General features: G+C 36.6%; 1 protein-coding gene across 3 annotated transcripts in view; it reads left to right on the forward strand.

The window, feature by feature from the left end:
• ACAP2 (ArfGAP with coiled-coil, ankyrin repeat and PH domains 2) overlaps positions 1 to 19,544 on the forward strand; it is a 155,110-nt gene that overhangs the window by 58,212 nt on the left and 77,354 nt on the right. The window contains exons 1-3 of one of the 3 annotated variants that reach the window (XM_029939607.1): positions 3,090 to 3,167; positions 8,513 to 8,632; positions 9,463 to 9,516. The exons of 1 other annotated variant lie outside the window; for it this stretch is intronic. In XM_029939607.1, coding sequence (XP_029795467.1) covers positions 3,105 to 3,167; positions 8,513 to 8,632; positions 9,463 to 9,516 — 237 coding nt within the window. In that variant the 5' untranslated portion in view covers positions 3,090 to 3,104. Of the gene's footprint in view, positions 1 to 3,089; positions 3,168 to 8,512; positions 8,633 to 9,462; positions 9,517 to 19,544 lie in introns of those variants that run through there. One more of the 3 variants, XM_029939606.1, reaches the window with a different exon arrangement.

The following is a 19,544-nucleotide window of genomic DNA, read 5'->3' on the forward strand; positions in this document are numbered from 1 at the left end:
GATGTAATTTCTGATCTCTTGCATCTTCTCACTGGAATATGTGCTTCCTTTTTGTTAAGCAGATGCTTTTTATTTAAAAAAATTTTTTTTTAATGTTTATTTTGAGAGAGAGAGAATATGATCAGAGAAGGGGCAGAGAGAGAGGGAGACACAGAATCTGAAGCAGGTTCTGGGCTCCAAAGTGTCAGCAGAACCCAACGCAGGGCTTAAACCCACAGACCATGAGATCAAAGTCAGACGCTTAGCCGACTGAACCACCCAGACACCCCAGGTGGATACTTTTTAAACCACAGCTTAAGTACTACTGAACTTAGTTTCTTTTTCTTTTCTTTTTATGTTTTTTTTTTTAATTTATTTTTGAGAGACAGGAACAGTGAGAGCAGGGGAAGGTCAGAGAGAGAGGGAGATACAGAATCTGAAGTAGGCTCCAGGCTCTGAGCTGTCAGCACAGAGCCCAACATGGGGCTCGAACCCACGAACCATGAGATCATGACCTGAGCCTTAGCCGACACTTAACCGACTGAGCCACCCAGGTGCCCCTCAGTTCCTTTTTCTTGTGTTGCATTTTTTCTTTCATATATTTTCATTGAAATTATTATAAGTTATTGTAGTCTGGATTGTAGCATGGTCTAATAGTTAAGGACACAAAGCCTGGAGTAAGGCTGCCTGCATTTGAAATTGGCTCTACCACTTACTAAGCTATATGGCCTTGGGCAAGTTCCTCAACCTTCCTATGCCTCAGTTTCTTCATCTCCAAAATGGGTAAAATTAGAGTATGTGTCTCATAGGGTTATTAGTAAGGTTATATAGGTAAGATGCTTTAATATATGTTAAATGCTTAGCATGGTTCTTAGCATATGATAAGCTCTAAATAAATGTTAATGATGGTATCTCTTCAACAGATTATTAGCTCCTTGAAGACAGACTGTCTTTGAAGGAAAAAAACCTTCATTTGATGTGTACTTATTATGTATCAAGTGCTAAATTTTACTTGTGTTATCTCCAACCGTCACAACAGCATTGCACAGTTAGCATTATATTTGCACATAAAAAAAATGAGACTTAGGCTGTTACTTACTCAAGGACAGTTAGCAAATAAGTTGTTTATATTCTCATCATCTGGAAAAGTGCCTATGACGTACTTATCACTTAGTAAAAATCTTCTCTCTTTGTAGGCTTATATTATTCAGTTATACTTGTCATCAGCTTCCTCTTCTAAGGCAAAGTATCTATCAACAGGGCAGTCCTTCCTCAGTGGCTGCAGGGTATTATGGTTCAGCTGTATGACAGTTCCATTGTCTCTCCCACTCCTGTGGTGGTGACCTCTAGTCTAATTCTGATACCTGTTTTCATGGCCATAGGTATGCCTTACCATTCAGACTTCTCATCTTGGAAACCTGGAATGCTGATCTCTTACTTACTTTCTTGAGTCTCCAGTCCTTCCAGTTCTCATTTCACTCCTGCTTCTGTTCTTCAAGCTTAGCTGGCCCTCTAGTCTTTCAGGTTATAAACTTCTGATAGTCTAGATCCCTTTTAAACTTACTTCCCTTTCAGTGCATTTTGGGGGGGGATGATTTTTGGAGATAAAATTCACTTAACATAAAATTCGTCATTTGAAAGTGTACGATTCAGTGTTTTCGGTGTATTCACAGTATTGTGCTCTCCTCACCAGTATTTAACTCCAGAGCATTTCTATTATCCTAGAGAGAAACCCTGTACCTATTAGCTCCCAACTTTCCTCTCCCTGCGTCCACTGGCAGCCACTAATCAACACTCTGTCTCTGGATGTGCCTATTTTGAACATTTCATATAAATGGAATCACAATTTGGCCTTTTGTGACTGGCATCTTTCACTTACCATTTTGTTTTTGAGATTCATCTGACCATGTTTTAAGCTGTTCCAGTATTTCCTTTCCATGGCTGAATACTATGCCTTTGTATGGGTGTACCACATTTTGTTTATTCATTCATCAGTTGATGGACATTTGGGTTGTTCCCATTTTTTAGCTAATATGAATAATACTGCCACGAACACTATCAGTTTACTCTTCATTTTATTCCATCATTATTTTTCTTCTGGAGGCCTTCATTTCCCTTCCATAACACCTACTCCACACAATTCTTACTGTATGAGTCTAACCATTTATATTCTGTGTCATATATGGGCTATAAAGTCCACAGGAGAAGTTACACAACTATTCGGTGAAACTAACTGGTGGGGTTACACATTCCTGGAATTCTTGATGAGAAGCAAATTTTCCAAGACTCATCGGGTTATCTTATTAACAGCTTTTATATTTCCCTGTTTTCTCAACATTTATCATTCTGTTCTTCTTTCTTAGTAGATGACTTTGACTCTGTTTTCCTATTGGTGGGAACACATTTATTTCTTGCTCCTAATCTAGAAATTTATTTATTATAAAATGTTTTTGTTAACCTTTATTCATTTTTGGGAGACAGAGACAGAGCATGAGCGGGGGAGGGGCAGAGAGAGTGGGAGACACAGAATCTGAAGCAGGCTCCAGGTTCTGAGCTGTCAACACAGAGCCTGATGTGGGGCTCAGACCCACAAACCCTTGAGATCATGACCTGAGCTGAAGTTAGACACTTTCCCAACTGAGCCACCCAGGGACCCCTAATCTAGAAATTTAGAATCTGTCCTCTCTTTTTCCATTTTGCCTCCCATTTGAATGATAAAAGTATCCCTTTTCCTATGTAATTCCAAACTCTTAACTTCTTAGGACTTTGCTTTAGCCACTTTTCTCCTTTCTGTACCTCTTTATTTTGAGTAGAAAGTGTTCAAGTTTCCCTTGAACAAAAACAAAACAAAGCAAAACAGACAAACCAAAAGCAAACAAGAAGACTCGGACAAGGAAACATAAGTATTTAGTAATTACCATGTGTCAGTAATGGTTTGTTCTAAGAGCTTTATGTACACTATTGTGAGAAATAAGCCCGTGACCCAATCAAAGGAGAGATGCTGAGACTTGGAGCACAGTGAAGCGAGACTTAATCAATGTTCTTGCGACAGCAGGTGTCTGATGGACAGGCACACTCTGGGAGATTACAGCAGGCAATTTATCTCCTAAGGTGAAGTCCCTCCCATGATTCCTCTTTGGCTGAGTACTACAGAAGTTACAGCCTGCCCGGAAGTCATCTATGCCCATGTAAGGCCAAAAAGTAGTTGGTTGGAACAAACGTAGTTGATTGGAATAAATGTACATTCTTGATGTGACTCAGAGACATCAGTTCTTTGGTGCATACTCATTGCAAAGCCTGCAACAAAGAAGCCCATGAAATGGAGAGGGGAAGAAGAACCAGGCAGTGAAGTGTCTCAGGGTTTTGGCCTCCATTGTGTGTGGGGGAGGGGGTACATATTTCCAATAGGTTATAGACCTATTGTTAACTAGATAGCATAGTTTCTATTTGGTATTAAATTTTTTTTAATGTTTATTTATTTTTGAGGGAGAGAAACATAGCGGGAGCAGGGGAGGGGTAGAGAGAGAAGGAGACACAGAATCCAAAGCAGTCTCCAGGCTCTGAGCTGTCAGCACTATCTTAACTCTTTTATAGTAACCTGGTTTGATACCATTGTGATCATATCAGACTGAAGAAACTTAAGTTTGCAGAGGGTAAGGTCACTCAGGATCATTTAGATGGTTAATGACAGCATCAGAATTTGAACCTAAGCTGACTGAACCCAGAACCCTTGTGTTTTTAACCGTGTTGTTATACTACCAACCCCTCTTTCAATTTTTATGGAACATTTGATTTAATTATTTTTAATTATTTAATTTGTTGAATATTTAATTTGTTGAATACCACCTATGTGATACAAAATTCAAAAGTACAAAAGTGTATACCCCGTGAGAATACTAATAAAAAAAAGTGTGTACCCAGTGAGAAATTAGTCCTTCTCTAATCTTTTTCCTAGAGAACACTTGTGTGTCCTTCCAGACATTTTCTGATCATACAAAAGATTTTAAGTATCTGTGTTCTCTTCTCCCCACTCCAACAAAAATATTAACACTGTTCTACATTTTGCTTTCTGAAAAAGTATATGTTGGATTTTGGTTTTTGTTATTAATTGTAGAGCTGCCTCATTCTTTTAATGGCTGAATTGTATTTTATTAATGGATATATCATAATTTATTTATCCAGTTCCCTACTGATGGATACTTGGACTGCTGCCTTATTTTACTGCAGCTGCAGCGAATGACTTCACATGCCTGTCATGTGGCTTATGTGAAAATATATCTGTATAATTCTTTTCTAAAAGTGAAATTGCTAGGTTTGAGGGTATGTGTTTGAAATTTTGATGGCTCTTGCTAAATTGCCTTACATGGAAATTGTACCATTTTACATCCCCCCCCCCCCGCCAATGTGTGAGAGTGTCTGCTTCCCCATGCCTGTCCTCTCCACAACAGCAGATTACCACACTTGTGATCTTTGCTGCTCTGTGAAAAACAGTTTTGTAATTTAAAAAAAAATTATGAGTGAAAGTGATTTTTTTTCCATGGGCATAAGACGTATTTGAATTTTCTGGGAATTATCTGTACATATATGTTGACCTTTTTTTTTTTCCCCCCTAGTGGCTGGTTTGATTTTCAAAGATGATTTATATACCCTTTCTTATAGCAGGGAAATTAGTCCCTTGTGATTTGTTACTAATATGTTTCCCCATATTGTTGTTTGTCTTTTGACTAAGTTTATTGTTTTTTTCCTTATAGAAATGTTGTATGTTTTCGTAGTCAAATTGATTTCTTTCTGCTATGATTTTTGAGGTTTGCATCCTTCTCAAAAAGACTTTTCTTACCTTCAGATTATAAAAACAATTACCTCCTGTTTTCTCTTAATTTTCCCATTTAATGTTTCATGCTTAAATCTTTATTCTATCTGAAATTAATTTGAGCCTTTGGAATTCAACTTGGTTTCTTTTTTTCTTTGTTCCCCATTAGATGGCTATCTAGAGTCCCTATATCTTTTATTGGATTACTTTTCCCACCACTGACTGGAATATTACTTTAACCAAGTACTGCATATTTGTATCTGTTTCTTGACTCTGTATTCTGTTCAGTTTGTCTTTTCACATCCATTACCAGACTTTAAGTACTACACTTGTATAATACATTTTATTTATTTATTTATTTATTTATTTATTTATTTATTTATTTATTTTTAATTTTGAGAGAGAGAGAGACAGAGCATGAGTGAGGAGGGGCGGAGAGAGAGGCAGATACAGAATTGGAAGCAGGGACCAGGCTCTGAGCTGTTAGTACAGAGCCCGACGCAGGGCTCGAACCCACAAATGTGAGATCATGACCTGAAGCGAAGTTGGAGGCCTAACCAACGGAGCCACCTAGGTGCCCCTGTATAATACATTTTAGTAATACATAAGGCTGGGGTGCCTGGGTGTCTCAGTTGCTTAAGTGTCTAACTTTGGTTCAGGTCATGGTCTCGCAGTTTGTGAGTTCAAGTCCCACATTGGGCTCTATGCTGACAGCTCAGAGCCTGGATGGAGCCTGCTTCAGATTCTATGTCTCCCTCTTTCTCTGTCCCTCTTGTGCTCTCTTTGTGTCTCAAAAAATGAATAATTGTTTAAAAAATTTTTTTAAAAACAGAAGGTTAATGTCTCCATCGCATTAGTTTTTTTTCAATTTTTCCCCCTCTTTTTGTCTGTTAATGTTTACTCCATATGAATTTTACAATTAGTTTTTATGGTTTTTAAGACATTATTTTCTGTGATTTTCTTTTGTGTGTGTGTCTCTTTGTTTTGAGAGACCACATGCAAATTTGCATGAGATGGGGGAGGAGCAGAGAGAGAGGATAGAGAGAATCCCAAGCTGTCAGTGTGGAGCCTGATGCGGAGCTTAATCTCACAAACTGTGAGATCATGACCTGAGCCTAAATCAAGAGTCGGACACTTAACTGATTGAGCCAGCCAGGCACCTCAGTTTTTTGTAATTTTCTATTTGTTTGTAATTTTCAAACTGTTTAAAAGACTAATTTCTGCCAGCATCCTCATAGTCAGTTTTATGAGAATGTTTCCTGTGAAGAGAATTCCACACCAAATATTTTTGAGAAATGCTACATATTATAGTCTTCTGGATTCACAGTACACATGAATATATATCAGAAGCTCTTTAAAGTTTAGCAATAAGGAAATCTGTTTTGCTTTTCAAACTAGAGTTTGCCAGGTTTTGTTTTTTTTTTAATCACAGAATCTTTATTTTAGTATAGGATGTTCCTGTAGGGTATTCTGTAGAATATATATGCATATATTGAGCTGTCATTATGTCATCTTCCTCTACAGTTCATAACTTACTCTGATCTGACTAACAGCACCCCCCGTCAGTTTCTCTAAAATTATTCTTGCCAGGGATGCTGGTGACTTTGCCACCAAACTCAATAGACATTTTTAAAGTCTTTTTAAAACTTGACTTTTATGAATTTTTGAACTATTTATCATCCACCTTTTGATGCTTTGTTCTTTTTTCTACTTTGGTGAAATTAGTCTCTTGCTTTTCCTCCTACTTTCCCTCTTCCTCTTTCGTCTCCTTTGTGTGACTTTCACTCTGTATGTGCCCTCTGCTCTCTGCGCTGTAGCACTGATACTGTATATTTGTCGATGGCCCTTGTATCTGTGTCTACAGTGCACGCCTCTTTGTTGAGTTGCAAACATCTGTGTTCATTTGTCTTTGATCAGGTTTCCATTTGGCGTATCTTACAGGCCCAGCACAGTGAAACTTTTTGCTGGCCAGTTTAATGTGTGAATTAGTAGCCCATGGTAGGCCGAGCTCAGGCTGAATTTCAGCTTCAACTTTTCCCCTTGGTGGGACATAGTCTGCGTAACTGTACAAGGGTACTCGATTGTAGTTCTTGATTTTGTCTTCCTTTCCCCTTTTCTCTCCCTGCTTACTGCCTGAATTTAGACTCTCATTGTTTTTGGTCCAATCTCCTTCTCTTTATTCTTTCTTTCCATGTTTTAATTTTTTCTCCTTTTAGATCATCATTCTAAGATGGAAGGAAATCAGGTGAACTCACCAATCAGTGTTGTCATTTGTTTTCCATTTCCTTTTATACAAAATGTGAACATCTAGGCATCTCAGTTTGTCCTAATCTGGCCTTTATGTACATTTTCAGCATCATCCTTTCAATGCCACACATATTCACACTGCCACAGTTTGCCCTGCTCACTTAGCTTCTAGGCCTTAGCACATGATTTTCCTAGAGTAGTGTCTTCCCATTACTCTTGTCTGATGGCTAATTCCTATAGGTCTTCAGTGTTACCTTTTCCAGGAATCCTTTCCTTATGCCCATGGCCTGGTTAGATATTCTTCCTTTATTCCATCATGCTTGGTTCTGTCACGCATAGAAGTTGTATTTTTGCTGTATAGAGTTTATCTGCTTGTCTACTGATTCGAACTAGAGCTTCTGAGAGAGAGATTATGCTTTTAATTTCTGTTCCTCTAGGCCCTAGGGTGTAACAGTTTTAAAATATACTCCTGAGATCCTTTAGATGTTTTCTAATTTTTTTTTTTTTTTGCTCTTCTTGGTGCCCTCCCTCCCCTGCATTACCCCTCTCAGTATCCTTTCCTTCTCCATTAAAAAAAAAAAATATATATATATATGTATTCACCCATGATATTATTTAATTAAAGAAAATGTTCTATGTTGGAATGAAAGGAGAAAGATAAGAAAGGAATGGAAAAAAGAAAGGGAGGAAAGGAATTATAGAGAAAGAAAGATGAAAGAATGGCTTTTTAACATTAGCACAGTGCCTAAAACAGTAGGCATTGGAGAAATATGGTTATTAATCAGTTCTGACATTTGCTTTGATAGATTGACACTGAAATGCCCATCATGACTAACCCAACATGCCAGTTTATTTTTCCCTTTTCTCCAATATACCATAGGTTTTGAGTTTTTAAAAATATGAAGTATTTTATAGCATACTGCTTGTTCTGCCTGAAGTTCCCTGTTCTTCCTTAGAAGTACTTAATGGGGGCGCCTGGGTGGCTCAGTCAGTTAAGCGTTAGACTTCGGCTCAGGTCATGATCTCATGTTCATGAGTTCGAGCCCCGCGTCGGGCTCTGTGCTGACAGCTCAGAGCCTGGAGCCTGTTTCATATTCTGTGTCTCCCTCTCATCTCTGATCCTCCCCTGCTCATGCCATCTCTCTCTGTCTCTCAAAAATTAAAAAAAAAAAAAGAAGTACTTAATGAATTTTTATGGAATTAATTTATGGGATTGAATTTGACTTGATAAAATGATTTGTTGCTATTGTTATAACGTAGCATCTGCGTCCTAAAAGGTCAACTTTTTTGGTACAACTCTCCTATGAATTTACTTTATAAGTCAGAGGGGAAAAGAGCAATTTTCAGTTAGTCTATTTTGGATTTATTGATGAACCATAATTTATCTTTACTACTACTTTAGCTACTACTAACACTTGTTCAACTAAGTAGTTTGTATAATTATTTTCAACCTGATATAATGTGTTTCTTTTTCAGCTTGTGAAACTTTGTATCGCAATGATTGACACGGGCAAGGCCTTCTGTGTTGCAAATAAACAGTTCATGAATGGGATTCGAGACCTGGCACAGTATTCTAGTAATGATGCTGTAGTTGAGGTTAGTATTATTAAAATTAGTTAATATGTTAGATGCAACAAGATATTAAAGAATGATGCCTGCATTCATTTACCTTATTAGTGGTTCTAGTGGTAAAATTAGGAATAGAAAAGCTATCACCGATTGATCTTATTTTGTATAATCCTATATTCTAGCATAGTTAGAAGTTGATGGATGATTTGCATTGTGAATATAAGCTTACTTCTAGGAGGTGAGCTGAATCCTCTACAGGAGGGCCTGAGCAGGGAGGGAGGGTTATGCGCACTAGTAGGAACTTATAGGGGCAAACAGAGAGCATTAAACCTTAAGAATAGTATCTGAGTATGTGTATGGGGCTGCCTAGGAAAGTTCTTGTCAGCTCTCTGTGCTGGGTTAACTTAGATCCCTTGCTATACTCTGTAGTATTATGATACTTCTTCCATGAGGAATAATACCTGTGGGTGTGCTTTGATGATTATTTGACTCGTGAATGTTTAAATGTGCATCTTGATACACTCAATTTTACCTTTAGGTTTATATGTGCCATTACTATTTGTTGGCATACTCCTGTTGATTAGTTAACATACTCTACTCATATCAGTAGGAGTATGTTTAATTAATTAAACAGTTAATTCTTTGACTGGTCTCGGGTTTTATGTCACTGACCACATGTAGACTTGTCCTCTTTGCAGAGCATGCCCATGAGGCAATGCCATGAAATTGTCCTTGGAAGTAAATGTCATTGTCTACAATGTAACTTGATCTTTCTGTCAGAAATGCTGAAGTAACATTTTTGTGATCTATTTTAGTGGCTTTTAAATGACTTGGTTTTCTTTTGGTTTTTTTCATAGACAAGTTTAACCAAGTTTTCTGACAGTCTTCAAGAAATGATAAATTTTCACACAGTAAGTGTCAGCAAGTAGGTGTTACTATGACCATGTTAATATTTAGTACATGCCTTCAGTGGCAGCATTTTACAAAAGTATTTTGTGATTCAGTAACTTTGAATTGTCAGTTTTTTAGTTGGGTGGATGTAACGTGTGTATGTGTATGAGAAAGAAAGATTTTATTTCATGTTCTAGTATGGTGAACTTAGTATCACTGAAGTGTATATCCATAAAGCTATATTTTTGTTTAACTTGTGCCTTTGGGGGTTCTGAAGGAATTTTTTAAGAATGATGAAGTAAAAGTCATCATTCTACATTTAGCTATTTCTTTTTAAATACTTACAACAATATATCCTCTTTGTCTTACCAGTTGCCAGTATTAAAGACTGCTGTATTTTTTTTGGCTATTTATATGTGTCTTTAAGATTTGAGGGCATTTATCCTTCAAGAATGAGGTATACTTTTAGAATGTCAGGAAATTCCTTTATAAATTTTATAAAACTTTACTGAAAACATAGTAGCTTATAAGTTAGACACTCTTTTTTAAAACTTTTTTTATGTTTTCAGTTCATTTTTGAGAGAGAGAGAGAGAGAGGGAGGGAGGGAGGGAGGAGGGAAGGGGGCAGAGACAGAGAGAGATATAGAATCTTAAGCAAGCTCCAGGATCTGAGCTGTTGGCACAGAGCCCAATGCGGAGCTTAAACTCACAGACTGTGAGACCATGACCTGAGCTGAAGTCAGATGCTTAACCGACTGAGCCACCCAGGTGCACCATATACATATCTTTTTAAAGAAAACTTTTTAATTAACATATTTTTGACATTATGTAAGTTTCATATATACAGTGATTCCATGTAATGGTTCTGTATTTGTATATGCTGCAAAGTGTTTACCCCAATAAGTTCAGTTAACATGTGTCCCTGTACATAGTTACAATTTATTTTTCTTGTGATGAGAATTTTCAAGACCCACTCTCCTACCTACTTTCAAATATGCAGTACAGTATTATTAACTATAGTCATCATGCATCATGTTACATCCCTAAAACATACTCCTTGAATATTTTATGGAAATTTACACCCTTTGATCCCCTTTACCTCTACCCCTGTCTCAGGCAGCCACCAGTCTGTTCTTTATATCCTTGAGCTTGTTTTTTTTTTTGTTGTTGTTGTTGTTATTTTTCAAAAGTTTTTTTCTTTTTTCTTTTTTTTTTCCCCCCTTTTTTTAGAGAGACAGTGGGAGCAGAAGAGGGGGAGAGGGAGGGAGAGAGAACCTTAGCAGGCTCTGTGCTCAGCATGGAGCCTGACATGGGACTTCATTCCACAACTATGAGATCATGACCTGATCTGAAGTCAAGAGTCGATGCTTAACTGACTGAGCCATCCAGGCGCCTTTATTTTTTAAATTTTACATCTGAGTGCAGTCATACACTATTTTTCTTTGTCTGTCTGACTTATTTCGCTTAGCATAATGTCTGCAAGGTCTGTCCATGTGGTTGCAAATGGCAGGAGTTCATTATTTTTATAGCTGAGTAGCATTCCAGTATGTATGTATGTGTGTGTGTGTGTGTGTGTGTGTGTGTGTGTGTGTGTGTGTGTGTATTACATCTTTATCCATTCATCCATTGATGGATATTTAGTTTGTTTCCATATCTTAGCTATTATAAATAATGCTGTAGTGAACATGGTGGTGCGTACATCTTTTCAAATCAATATTTTCACTTTTTTCTGCTAATACCTGGAAGTGGAATTGCTGGATCATATGGTAATTCTAATTTAAATTTTTTGAGGAATTTCCATACTTTTTTCCACAGTGGCTGCACCAATTTGCATTGGTACCAACAGTATACAAGTGTTTCCTTTTCTCTGTGTCCTTGCCAACATTTGTTATTTCTTGTTTATTAATGGGGGGGTTCCCTTGTCTTTTTGATAATAGCCATTCTAACAGGTCTGAGGTGATGCCTCATTGCCTTTTGATTTACATTTCCCTGATGATTAGTGATGTAGAACATCTATTCATGTGTTTGTTAGCCAGCTGTATGTTTTCTTTGGAAACATGTATTCAGACCATCTGCTCATTTTTTAGTCAGATTTATTTTATTTTATTTTACTTTATTTTATTTTATTTATTTTAATTTTAATTTTATTTGCTATTGAGTTGTATGAGGTCCTTCCTGCCTGCCTGATATTAACCCCTTATCAAATATCTGATTTGCAAATATTTTCTGCCTTTCAGTAGTTGCTTTCATTTTGTTGTTGGTTTCCTTTGCAATGCAGAGACTTTTTAGTTTGATGTAGTCCCACTTGTTTATTTTCCCTTTTGTTGCTTTTGTTTTGGTATCAAATCCAAAAAAATCATTGTCAAGACTGATGTCAAGGAGCTTGCTGCCTGTGTTTTCTTCTAGGAGTGTTATGGGTTATGGTCTTATGTTCAAAGTCAATCTATTTTGAGTTAATTTTTGTGTTATGTGTTTCTTAAAAAATTTTAAAAAGCTTAACATATATGGCTGTCACATAATTATTTGGTACTTCAAAATTATGAACATTTATATTCTTTATAAAATCTACCAATATTTGGTTCTTAGTCTATTTGATGTTTTTTGGGGTTTTTTTTTGGGTGAAATTAAGGATAAAGTTATCTGATAATATTTATTTTAATGGTACTTCTAATTTTAGCCGTTCAAAATTAGCATGTACAAGTATCTGCTTCATTTCCCAATTTCAGTTCTTTTGAGTATATATCCAGGTGTGGAATTAATGGTTCATATGATACTTCTATACTACTTCCTTCTTGAGGAAACATTAAACTGTTTTTCACAGAGCCTGCACCATTTTACAAGCAGCAGTTACAGCAATGTGTGAGTGTTCCAGTTTTTCACATTCTTGTCAACATTTATTATTTTCCATTTTTTTTTATCATAGCTGACCCAGTAGGTGTGAAGTAGTGTCTGCTGTGGTTTTGATTTTGCATTTCTCCAGTGCTTAATGCAGTTGAGCATGTTTTCGTGTGTTTATTGTCCACTTGTGTATCTTCTGTCATTGTTACCATTATGGCCATTCAAGTCCTTCCCCCACTTTTAAATTGGAATTTTAAAAATTGAATTCTTTGTATATTTTATATATTAACTCTTATGATAAATATGTAAATATTTTCTCCCATTCTGTAGGTTGTCTTTTTATTTTCTTGATAATGTCCTCTGATGCACAAAAGTTAATTTTGATGAAATTTATCTATTTTTTATTCTGTTGCTCCTGCTTTTGGAGTCATATCCAAAAATTCATCACCAAATCCCACATCATGAAGATTTATCCCTTTGTTTTCTTCTATGAGGTTTTTCCTTTTTTGTTTTAAACGAATCTCTACACACATCGTGGAGCTCAAACTTACGACCCCAAGATAGAATTCATGCTCAACTGACTGAGCCAGGCTGGCACCCCTCTTTTAAGCATTTTATAGTTTTAGCTCTAATATTTTGCACCAATTTGTTTTTTTAATGACATCTTATTAGTTCTCTTTTTTACCTTCTAGTGAATTTAGATCCCAATTAGTATGTTTGATTTCTTTTTACATCAAGTGATCATTTGGATATAAACTTCATTAAAAATGTAATATAGTACAAGTTAATTTTGGGAGGATAAATGCAATTGATTTGAAATTAACATACAAAGTTAAATGTTTTCTCCATAATATATTATCTTTTGTAATAGTCTAGTTTCTGATATTTTCTTTAAATCAGTAAGTCTTAGGGATGCCTGGTTGGCTCAGTCGGTTAAGCGTCTGACTTTGGCTCAGGTCCTGATCTCACAGTTTGTGGGTTCAAGCCCTGCATCAGGCTCTGTGCTGACAGCCTGGAGCCTGCTTCAGACCCTGTGTCTCCCTCTCTCTCTGCTCCTCCCCCACTCATACTCTGTTTCTGTCTCAATAATAAATTTAAAAAATGAGTCAGTAAGTCTTATATTATTACTTTACATAAGAATACCGTGGCTCTTTGTTGTAATTTTAAATGTGAAATTTGTGGTTAAGATAAACACTTGATAAATAAATTGTTTAAATGTGTATTGGTAGCTTTCTTGTCAACAAATCTTCAAAGTATTTTAATAATCACTTTCTGTTTTCAGTTTATTGCTTTATATGGAGGGAATAATAGAATTTGCCATTCCCATATGTAAGAGTGTCATGAGGAACAACACGGGAAAGGAGGCTCTGGAGAGTGGCACTTCTTTCTTTACTATATCATTTGGCATTCATTCAGGAAAACAAGCCACCTAGGATATTGCTGACAGAAAGGTTTTAATTCAATGAATTGGTTATAAAAGTGTTGGAAGAATTGGAGGAAAAAAAAAGTTACAGTGGTGCCATCTAGAGATTGGTGAAGATGGGAAGTGGCTATTGCCCCCCGCAGCTGGGGGAACAACTGGGAAACCGGGATTGCCCAGAGCTCTGAAGTACTGCGCTCCTGAGGACACAGCCAGTGTTACCTGGCCAGGAAGCCAGGAGCTGGACTTCCTGTGGCTGCTGCAGAACCAAGCAGCCTGTAGTCCCACTGAAACTGCCCAGATTGGTCACAGATACTGCTCAAGGTTGGTGTGGCTCACTGATGGCTATGTCAGAACAGAAGCAGAGAAAAACAGTGGCTTCCTCTATATCCTGCCTCTTAATCAATCGTTGGCTTACACTGGTAGAAGCTAACCGCTTTGCAAGGAGGCCTAGGAAATATACTTTTCAGATTTCTAGCACCTGGCAATATAGAGGAAGAGCCCATGAAAGGGTGATGATGTGGTGAAAGCCAACAATTAACCAGTACATCAGCCATAAAGGCTATAATTTCAAAATATTTTTGGCAGGCAAATTATTGTGCAACTTAATGAGTTTTATCCTTAAAGCTTTTTTTTTTTAAATTTTTTTTTTAATGTTTTATTTTTGATACAGAGAGAGGGAGCATGAGAGGGGGAGGGGCAGAGAGAGAGAAGGAGACACAGAACTGGAAGCAGGCTCCAGGCTCTGAGCTAGCTGTCAGCACAGAGCCCGATGCGGGGCTTGAACCCACGAATGTGAGATCTGACCTGGGCCGAAGTCGGAGGCCCAACCAGCTGAGCCACCCAGGCGCCCTATCCTTAAAGCTTTTTATATGACTTTTCTTTTTTTCATATTCTCCATATGCAAGGTATTGGAAAAATTATACCCCAAATCCAACTAACAGTAGTTTCTCTGCCATCTCCAAGTCTAAACTACTTCCACCTCTTGTTTAGGATTATATCATAGCCTTCCGACTTGTATTTCTGCTTCTCTTCTTGTCCTTCTACAATGAGTTCTGTACATGGGAGGGAGGAAGAATTTTAAATATATAAATTAATTTACAACATGATCAGACTTCTGCTGATAGCTCCCTGATCTCATCTCTGTTTTCTGCCTGGCTGGAGCCACATGGACTCTTTGACGTTCTTTAACAGATCAAAGTAATTCTCATCTTAGGGCCTTTGCACTTGCTATCTATTCTGTGCAGAGTGTTCTTTGTCCATATCCATGTGTGGCTATTTTCCTTACTTAAAGTATTCTTTCTCTTCCTGCAGATCTCCCTCACCTTATTTAGGTCATTACCTTGACCACCCTGTTATCACTTTATATCATTTTACTCTGCCACTTACACACACACACACACACACACACACACACACACACAAAACACACACACACACACACACACACACACACGATATACACATATATGCCCTGTTTCTTAAATGTATGTGTGTACTTAATTTATTGTCTCAGTTCCATTACTCAGTTTCCAGGCACTTTGTTATATTCATTTCTTCTATTATCACCTAGAAGATTCCTGGTAGAAAGTACTTTTGCAGAGTTTAGGAGACCAAGGTTTTGAACTCAAGAAAATTCATGTTTTTTTAAATAGTCATTATTTAATAGTTATTAAATGAATAAAAATTTGTTAAATCAGTGACAGCACATGTGAGATAATTAGAAGTATTTAATATTTCAAACATTTTTCTTTTATTGTTTCTGGCACTTGAAAACATCAGGATCTCTGTTTTCACAAATTTATGTTGCTTTAAAAAGATGATTTACAAACCAATAGAATATCACTCTTTGCATAGAGGACTTAAGCCTGTAGGTTGGTGAGCTTGTGCATGTTTATATATACCCTCTATATGTATATAGAGAGAGCCCTTTGTTTTGTTATATCCAGATGTCCAGTGCCTTTCTAATTTTATTCCCATATTTTTAATAGCATCTCAGAAATTTTTCTAATAGATAGAAGTATGAAATTGTAAAACCTTGTTTTACTATCTTTTAATTTCCTTTCTTTTTATAGCTGCTATGCTGCCTGCTTTAACTGGCCTTGTTTCTTTTTTTTTTTTTATGTTTTTTATTTATTTTTGAGAGACAGCACGAGCAGGGAGGGTCAGAGAGAGAGAGGGAGACACAGAATCTGAAGCAGGCTCCAGGCTCTGAGCTAGCTGTCAGCACAGAGCCTGACACGGGGCTCGAACCCACGAACCGTGAGATCATGACCTGAGCCGAAGTTGGACGCTAAACCAACTGAGCCACCCAGGCACCCCTACCTGGCCTTGTTTCTTGTTAACAAGTACTTTTAATTTTTCCCAGTAGGAGTGACTCGTGTGTACTTGAATCAAAATTCTTATATTGGAGACAAAGATCTTTCCTCCATTTTAATACTGCATCCTTCGCTTTAGCTAAATATGACCAGTGACGACAGATCTCTTGTTTACTGTTACATCCCTAGTACTTGCAGTATTCTTATCCTGGGGAGGTCATTTAATTAAACTAAGCTTTGTGTTCCTTTTTTGTAAAATGAATGGGTTTTACTAAATGACTTTTACTTATAAACATTCTAGGATTACACAACATTATTTATTATAAGATTTAAATATGATCTCAGAGCCATTTGTTAAAATGTGGGAAAAACCTAGTTACATAAATGCTTTATTTTAGTAGCATTCTCTACAATGAAATTTTAATTACATAGCATTACAGGGCAAGGAGGCTTTGTAGGACAAGACAAACTGCTTTCTAAAATGTAATAAACGCTGCAATTTGCTTAAATTCTATAGCAGATTTCATAATACATAGATTTTGGTGTATCCGTTTGTGTCAGAATAAAAAAGCTGGATATTCTACAGATGTCATTTATGAGTAAGTTAGTGGGTTTAAATAAATGGTTGAAATAATAGAGCTATTTGGGTTTTTAGCCAAGTAAGATTAAACATAGATTGGGATTATTTGGAGGGGCGCCTGGGTGGCTCAGTCGGTTAAGCGTCCAACTTTGACTCAGGTCATGATCTCACAGTTTGTGTGCTGACAACTAGCTCAGAGCCTGGAGCCTATCTTCGGATTCTGTGTCTCCCCCTCTCTCTGACCCTCCTCTGCTCACACTGTCTCTCAAAAAAAAAAAAAACCCCACAAAATATTAAAAAAATTACTTGGATTCTTTTGTGACTTATTTCTTCTGTAAAATTAGATATTATTGTTCCTTATTCCTTATAGAATAATAATTTCCTAGGTTTGTTCTCTAACTCATGTCTTTATAAGGTGCCAACCCATGGCGTTTTGAGAGCAGGGCATGTGTGCTGCATTCTGTTCCATGTTGGCGTTGGCTTGAATATTGGCTTTCCTGGAACATAGAGATTTCTGTAACTTCACTGAGGACTCTTAGGATTCTTACTTGCTATTGGCATAAGGAAGTTGGAATTTGTACTTGACTATTATTTGTGCTGACCTTAAGGTTGAATTGCTGCATAAATTCTATAAACTGTATAACCCATTTTGTCTTATTTTTTCTAAGTTTGATATTCCATATTACAGCTGTCCACTCATTCACTCAACAGATGGTTTCATGAAAATGTCACATCTTATCTGGGTTTTGGTGGAAAAGGTTTAAATTTTTTAAATGGAATTATGTTATAATGAGTATTTAATAAATAAATACTTTCTTTTTAATAGAATTATATTAAAATAAAATATAGTATTGGGGGAGATATTATATACTGAATGTGTATAAAACTTCTAAATATTTAAAAAATATTTTAATGAGAAAATTGAGCCAGTTTCCATGAACATAACTTTTTAACAAAATAGGTCTTATCATGGAATGATTTCAAGCAATTCCTGATCAAGATTTTAAAATTGTTGATCTTTTCAAATTCTCGGCCATTGTTTTGATAGGAAGTTGTCTGCATAAGTAGTCATATTAGTGAAAAGCAGGTGAGTATTTATTGCTCTTTCCTCCTGACAGGAGTTTAGTTATTGCTCTTCCCACCCAATTGGTATGACTTTCTTTATCCCACATAATTAGAATTTAGATAATTCTATCTCTTTAAATTGTACTTTAAAGGAGTAGTCATTCATTTTTTTTCTTTCATTGACAAAAATAATGCTTAAAATTTCTAAGATAAACTGAATAGATTAAAAAAAATTTTTAACATTACATATTTTTGAGAGATAGAGACAGGGCATGAGCAGGGGAGGGGCAAAGAGAGAGGGAGACACAGAATCTGAAGCAGGCTTCAGGCTCTGAGCTGTCAGCACAGAGCCCGACGCGAGACTCGAACTCACAGACTGTGAGATCATGACCTGAGCCGAAGTTGGACACTTAACCAACTGAGCCACCCAGGCGCCCCAAACTGAATAGATTTTGAGTAAAATAATGATGAACCTTTTCTGCAGGTACACAGAAGTTGGTCTTCCTACTTCTTTCTTTAACTCACATTTAATGATTGTCTTTGTGGATCTAGATTATAGCACTGACTCCCTAGTGACTCATTCTCAGCCTCTCCTTTCCAACACAGTGAATCCACGTAGTTTGTCATTATATGTTAATTGTTAGAAATATTAAGCATTGCTTGAAATAAATACATCAGATTGCAGAATGCTACTTTAGCTTATCTAAAGTCAGTAACTAGTATTAACTCTGTAAGTTGAGATTTATTCCTCCTAAACTTTCTGAATTCTACTTTTTAAAATCATTTTATTTTTTTAATGTTTATTCATTTTTGAAAGAGGAAGCACAAGTAGGTGAGGGGCAGATAGGGAAATACAGAATCCAAAGCAGCCTCCAGGATCCAAGCTGTCAGCACCGAGCCTGACATGAGGCTCAAACCCATAAACCGTGAGGTCGTGAGCTGAGCTGAAGTCAGATGCTTAACTGGCTGAGCCACCCAGGCACCCCCTGAATTCTACTTTTAACTTATAAACTTAGGGATAGTTCTCCCTTTGGATAGTCCTTACATTTTTTTGAGAAACAGCAGAGAGAGATTCTCATTTCCTTTCTTTACAAAAAGCTGAAAATGGATGAAACTATATATTTTGGATATTTTGTTTAGATTCATGCATTATTTTGATAACATTTAATTTGGAATTTATATCTTCATGCAGAATTTTACATATGAGAGATCCTTTGTGAAATAATGTATTACTAGATCTGCAGAATTCCAAATGAATTTTTAGTGCAAATTTACATCTTGCTGTCATTGTGACTAAACTATTGGTATGCTCCATTTAACTGTCTCTATAATACATCTTTTTTGTTTGTTTTAAAGTTTGCTTCCAGCATTTTGAGTATTTTATCTGTAGGAGTTTATTTCGATGCTTTGCAGAAACAATCAATGGCTTCCCAAGATAATCTTTTATTTAGACATTTCAACTATTGCTGTTAATTTGAGCACAATTATTACCATGTCGAATCATCACTCAGCAATAAAAAGTTTTTTGATAAAGTTTTCTCTTGGATTAGCGATTATTGATTATTGCTGTGTTTATCTGGCATGTCATCAAATGCATCTGTTAATTATGTTACTCAAATATGGTCCATTTTCTTAAAGTTTGTTTATTTTGAGAGAGCTAGAGAGAGCTGAGGAGGGGTAGATAGAAGGAGAGAGAATCCCAAGCAGGCTGTACAGTGTTAACACAGAGTCTGATGCAGGGCTCAAACTCATGAACTGTGAGATCATGACTTGAGCCAAAATTGAGTCTGACACTTAACTGATTGAGCCACCCAGGTGCCCCTCAAA

This window comes from Suricata suricatta, chromosome 5 (genome assembly GCF_006229205.1).
Source record: "Suricata suricatta isolate VVHF042 chromosome 5, meerkat_22Aug2017_6uvM2_HiC, whole genome shotgun sequence".
NCBI lineage: Eukaryota > Metazoa > Chordata > Mammalia > Carnivora > Herpestidae > Suricata > Suricata suricatta.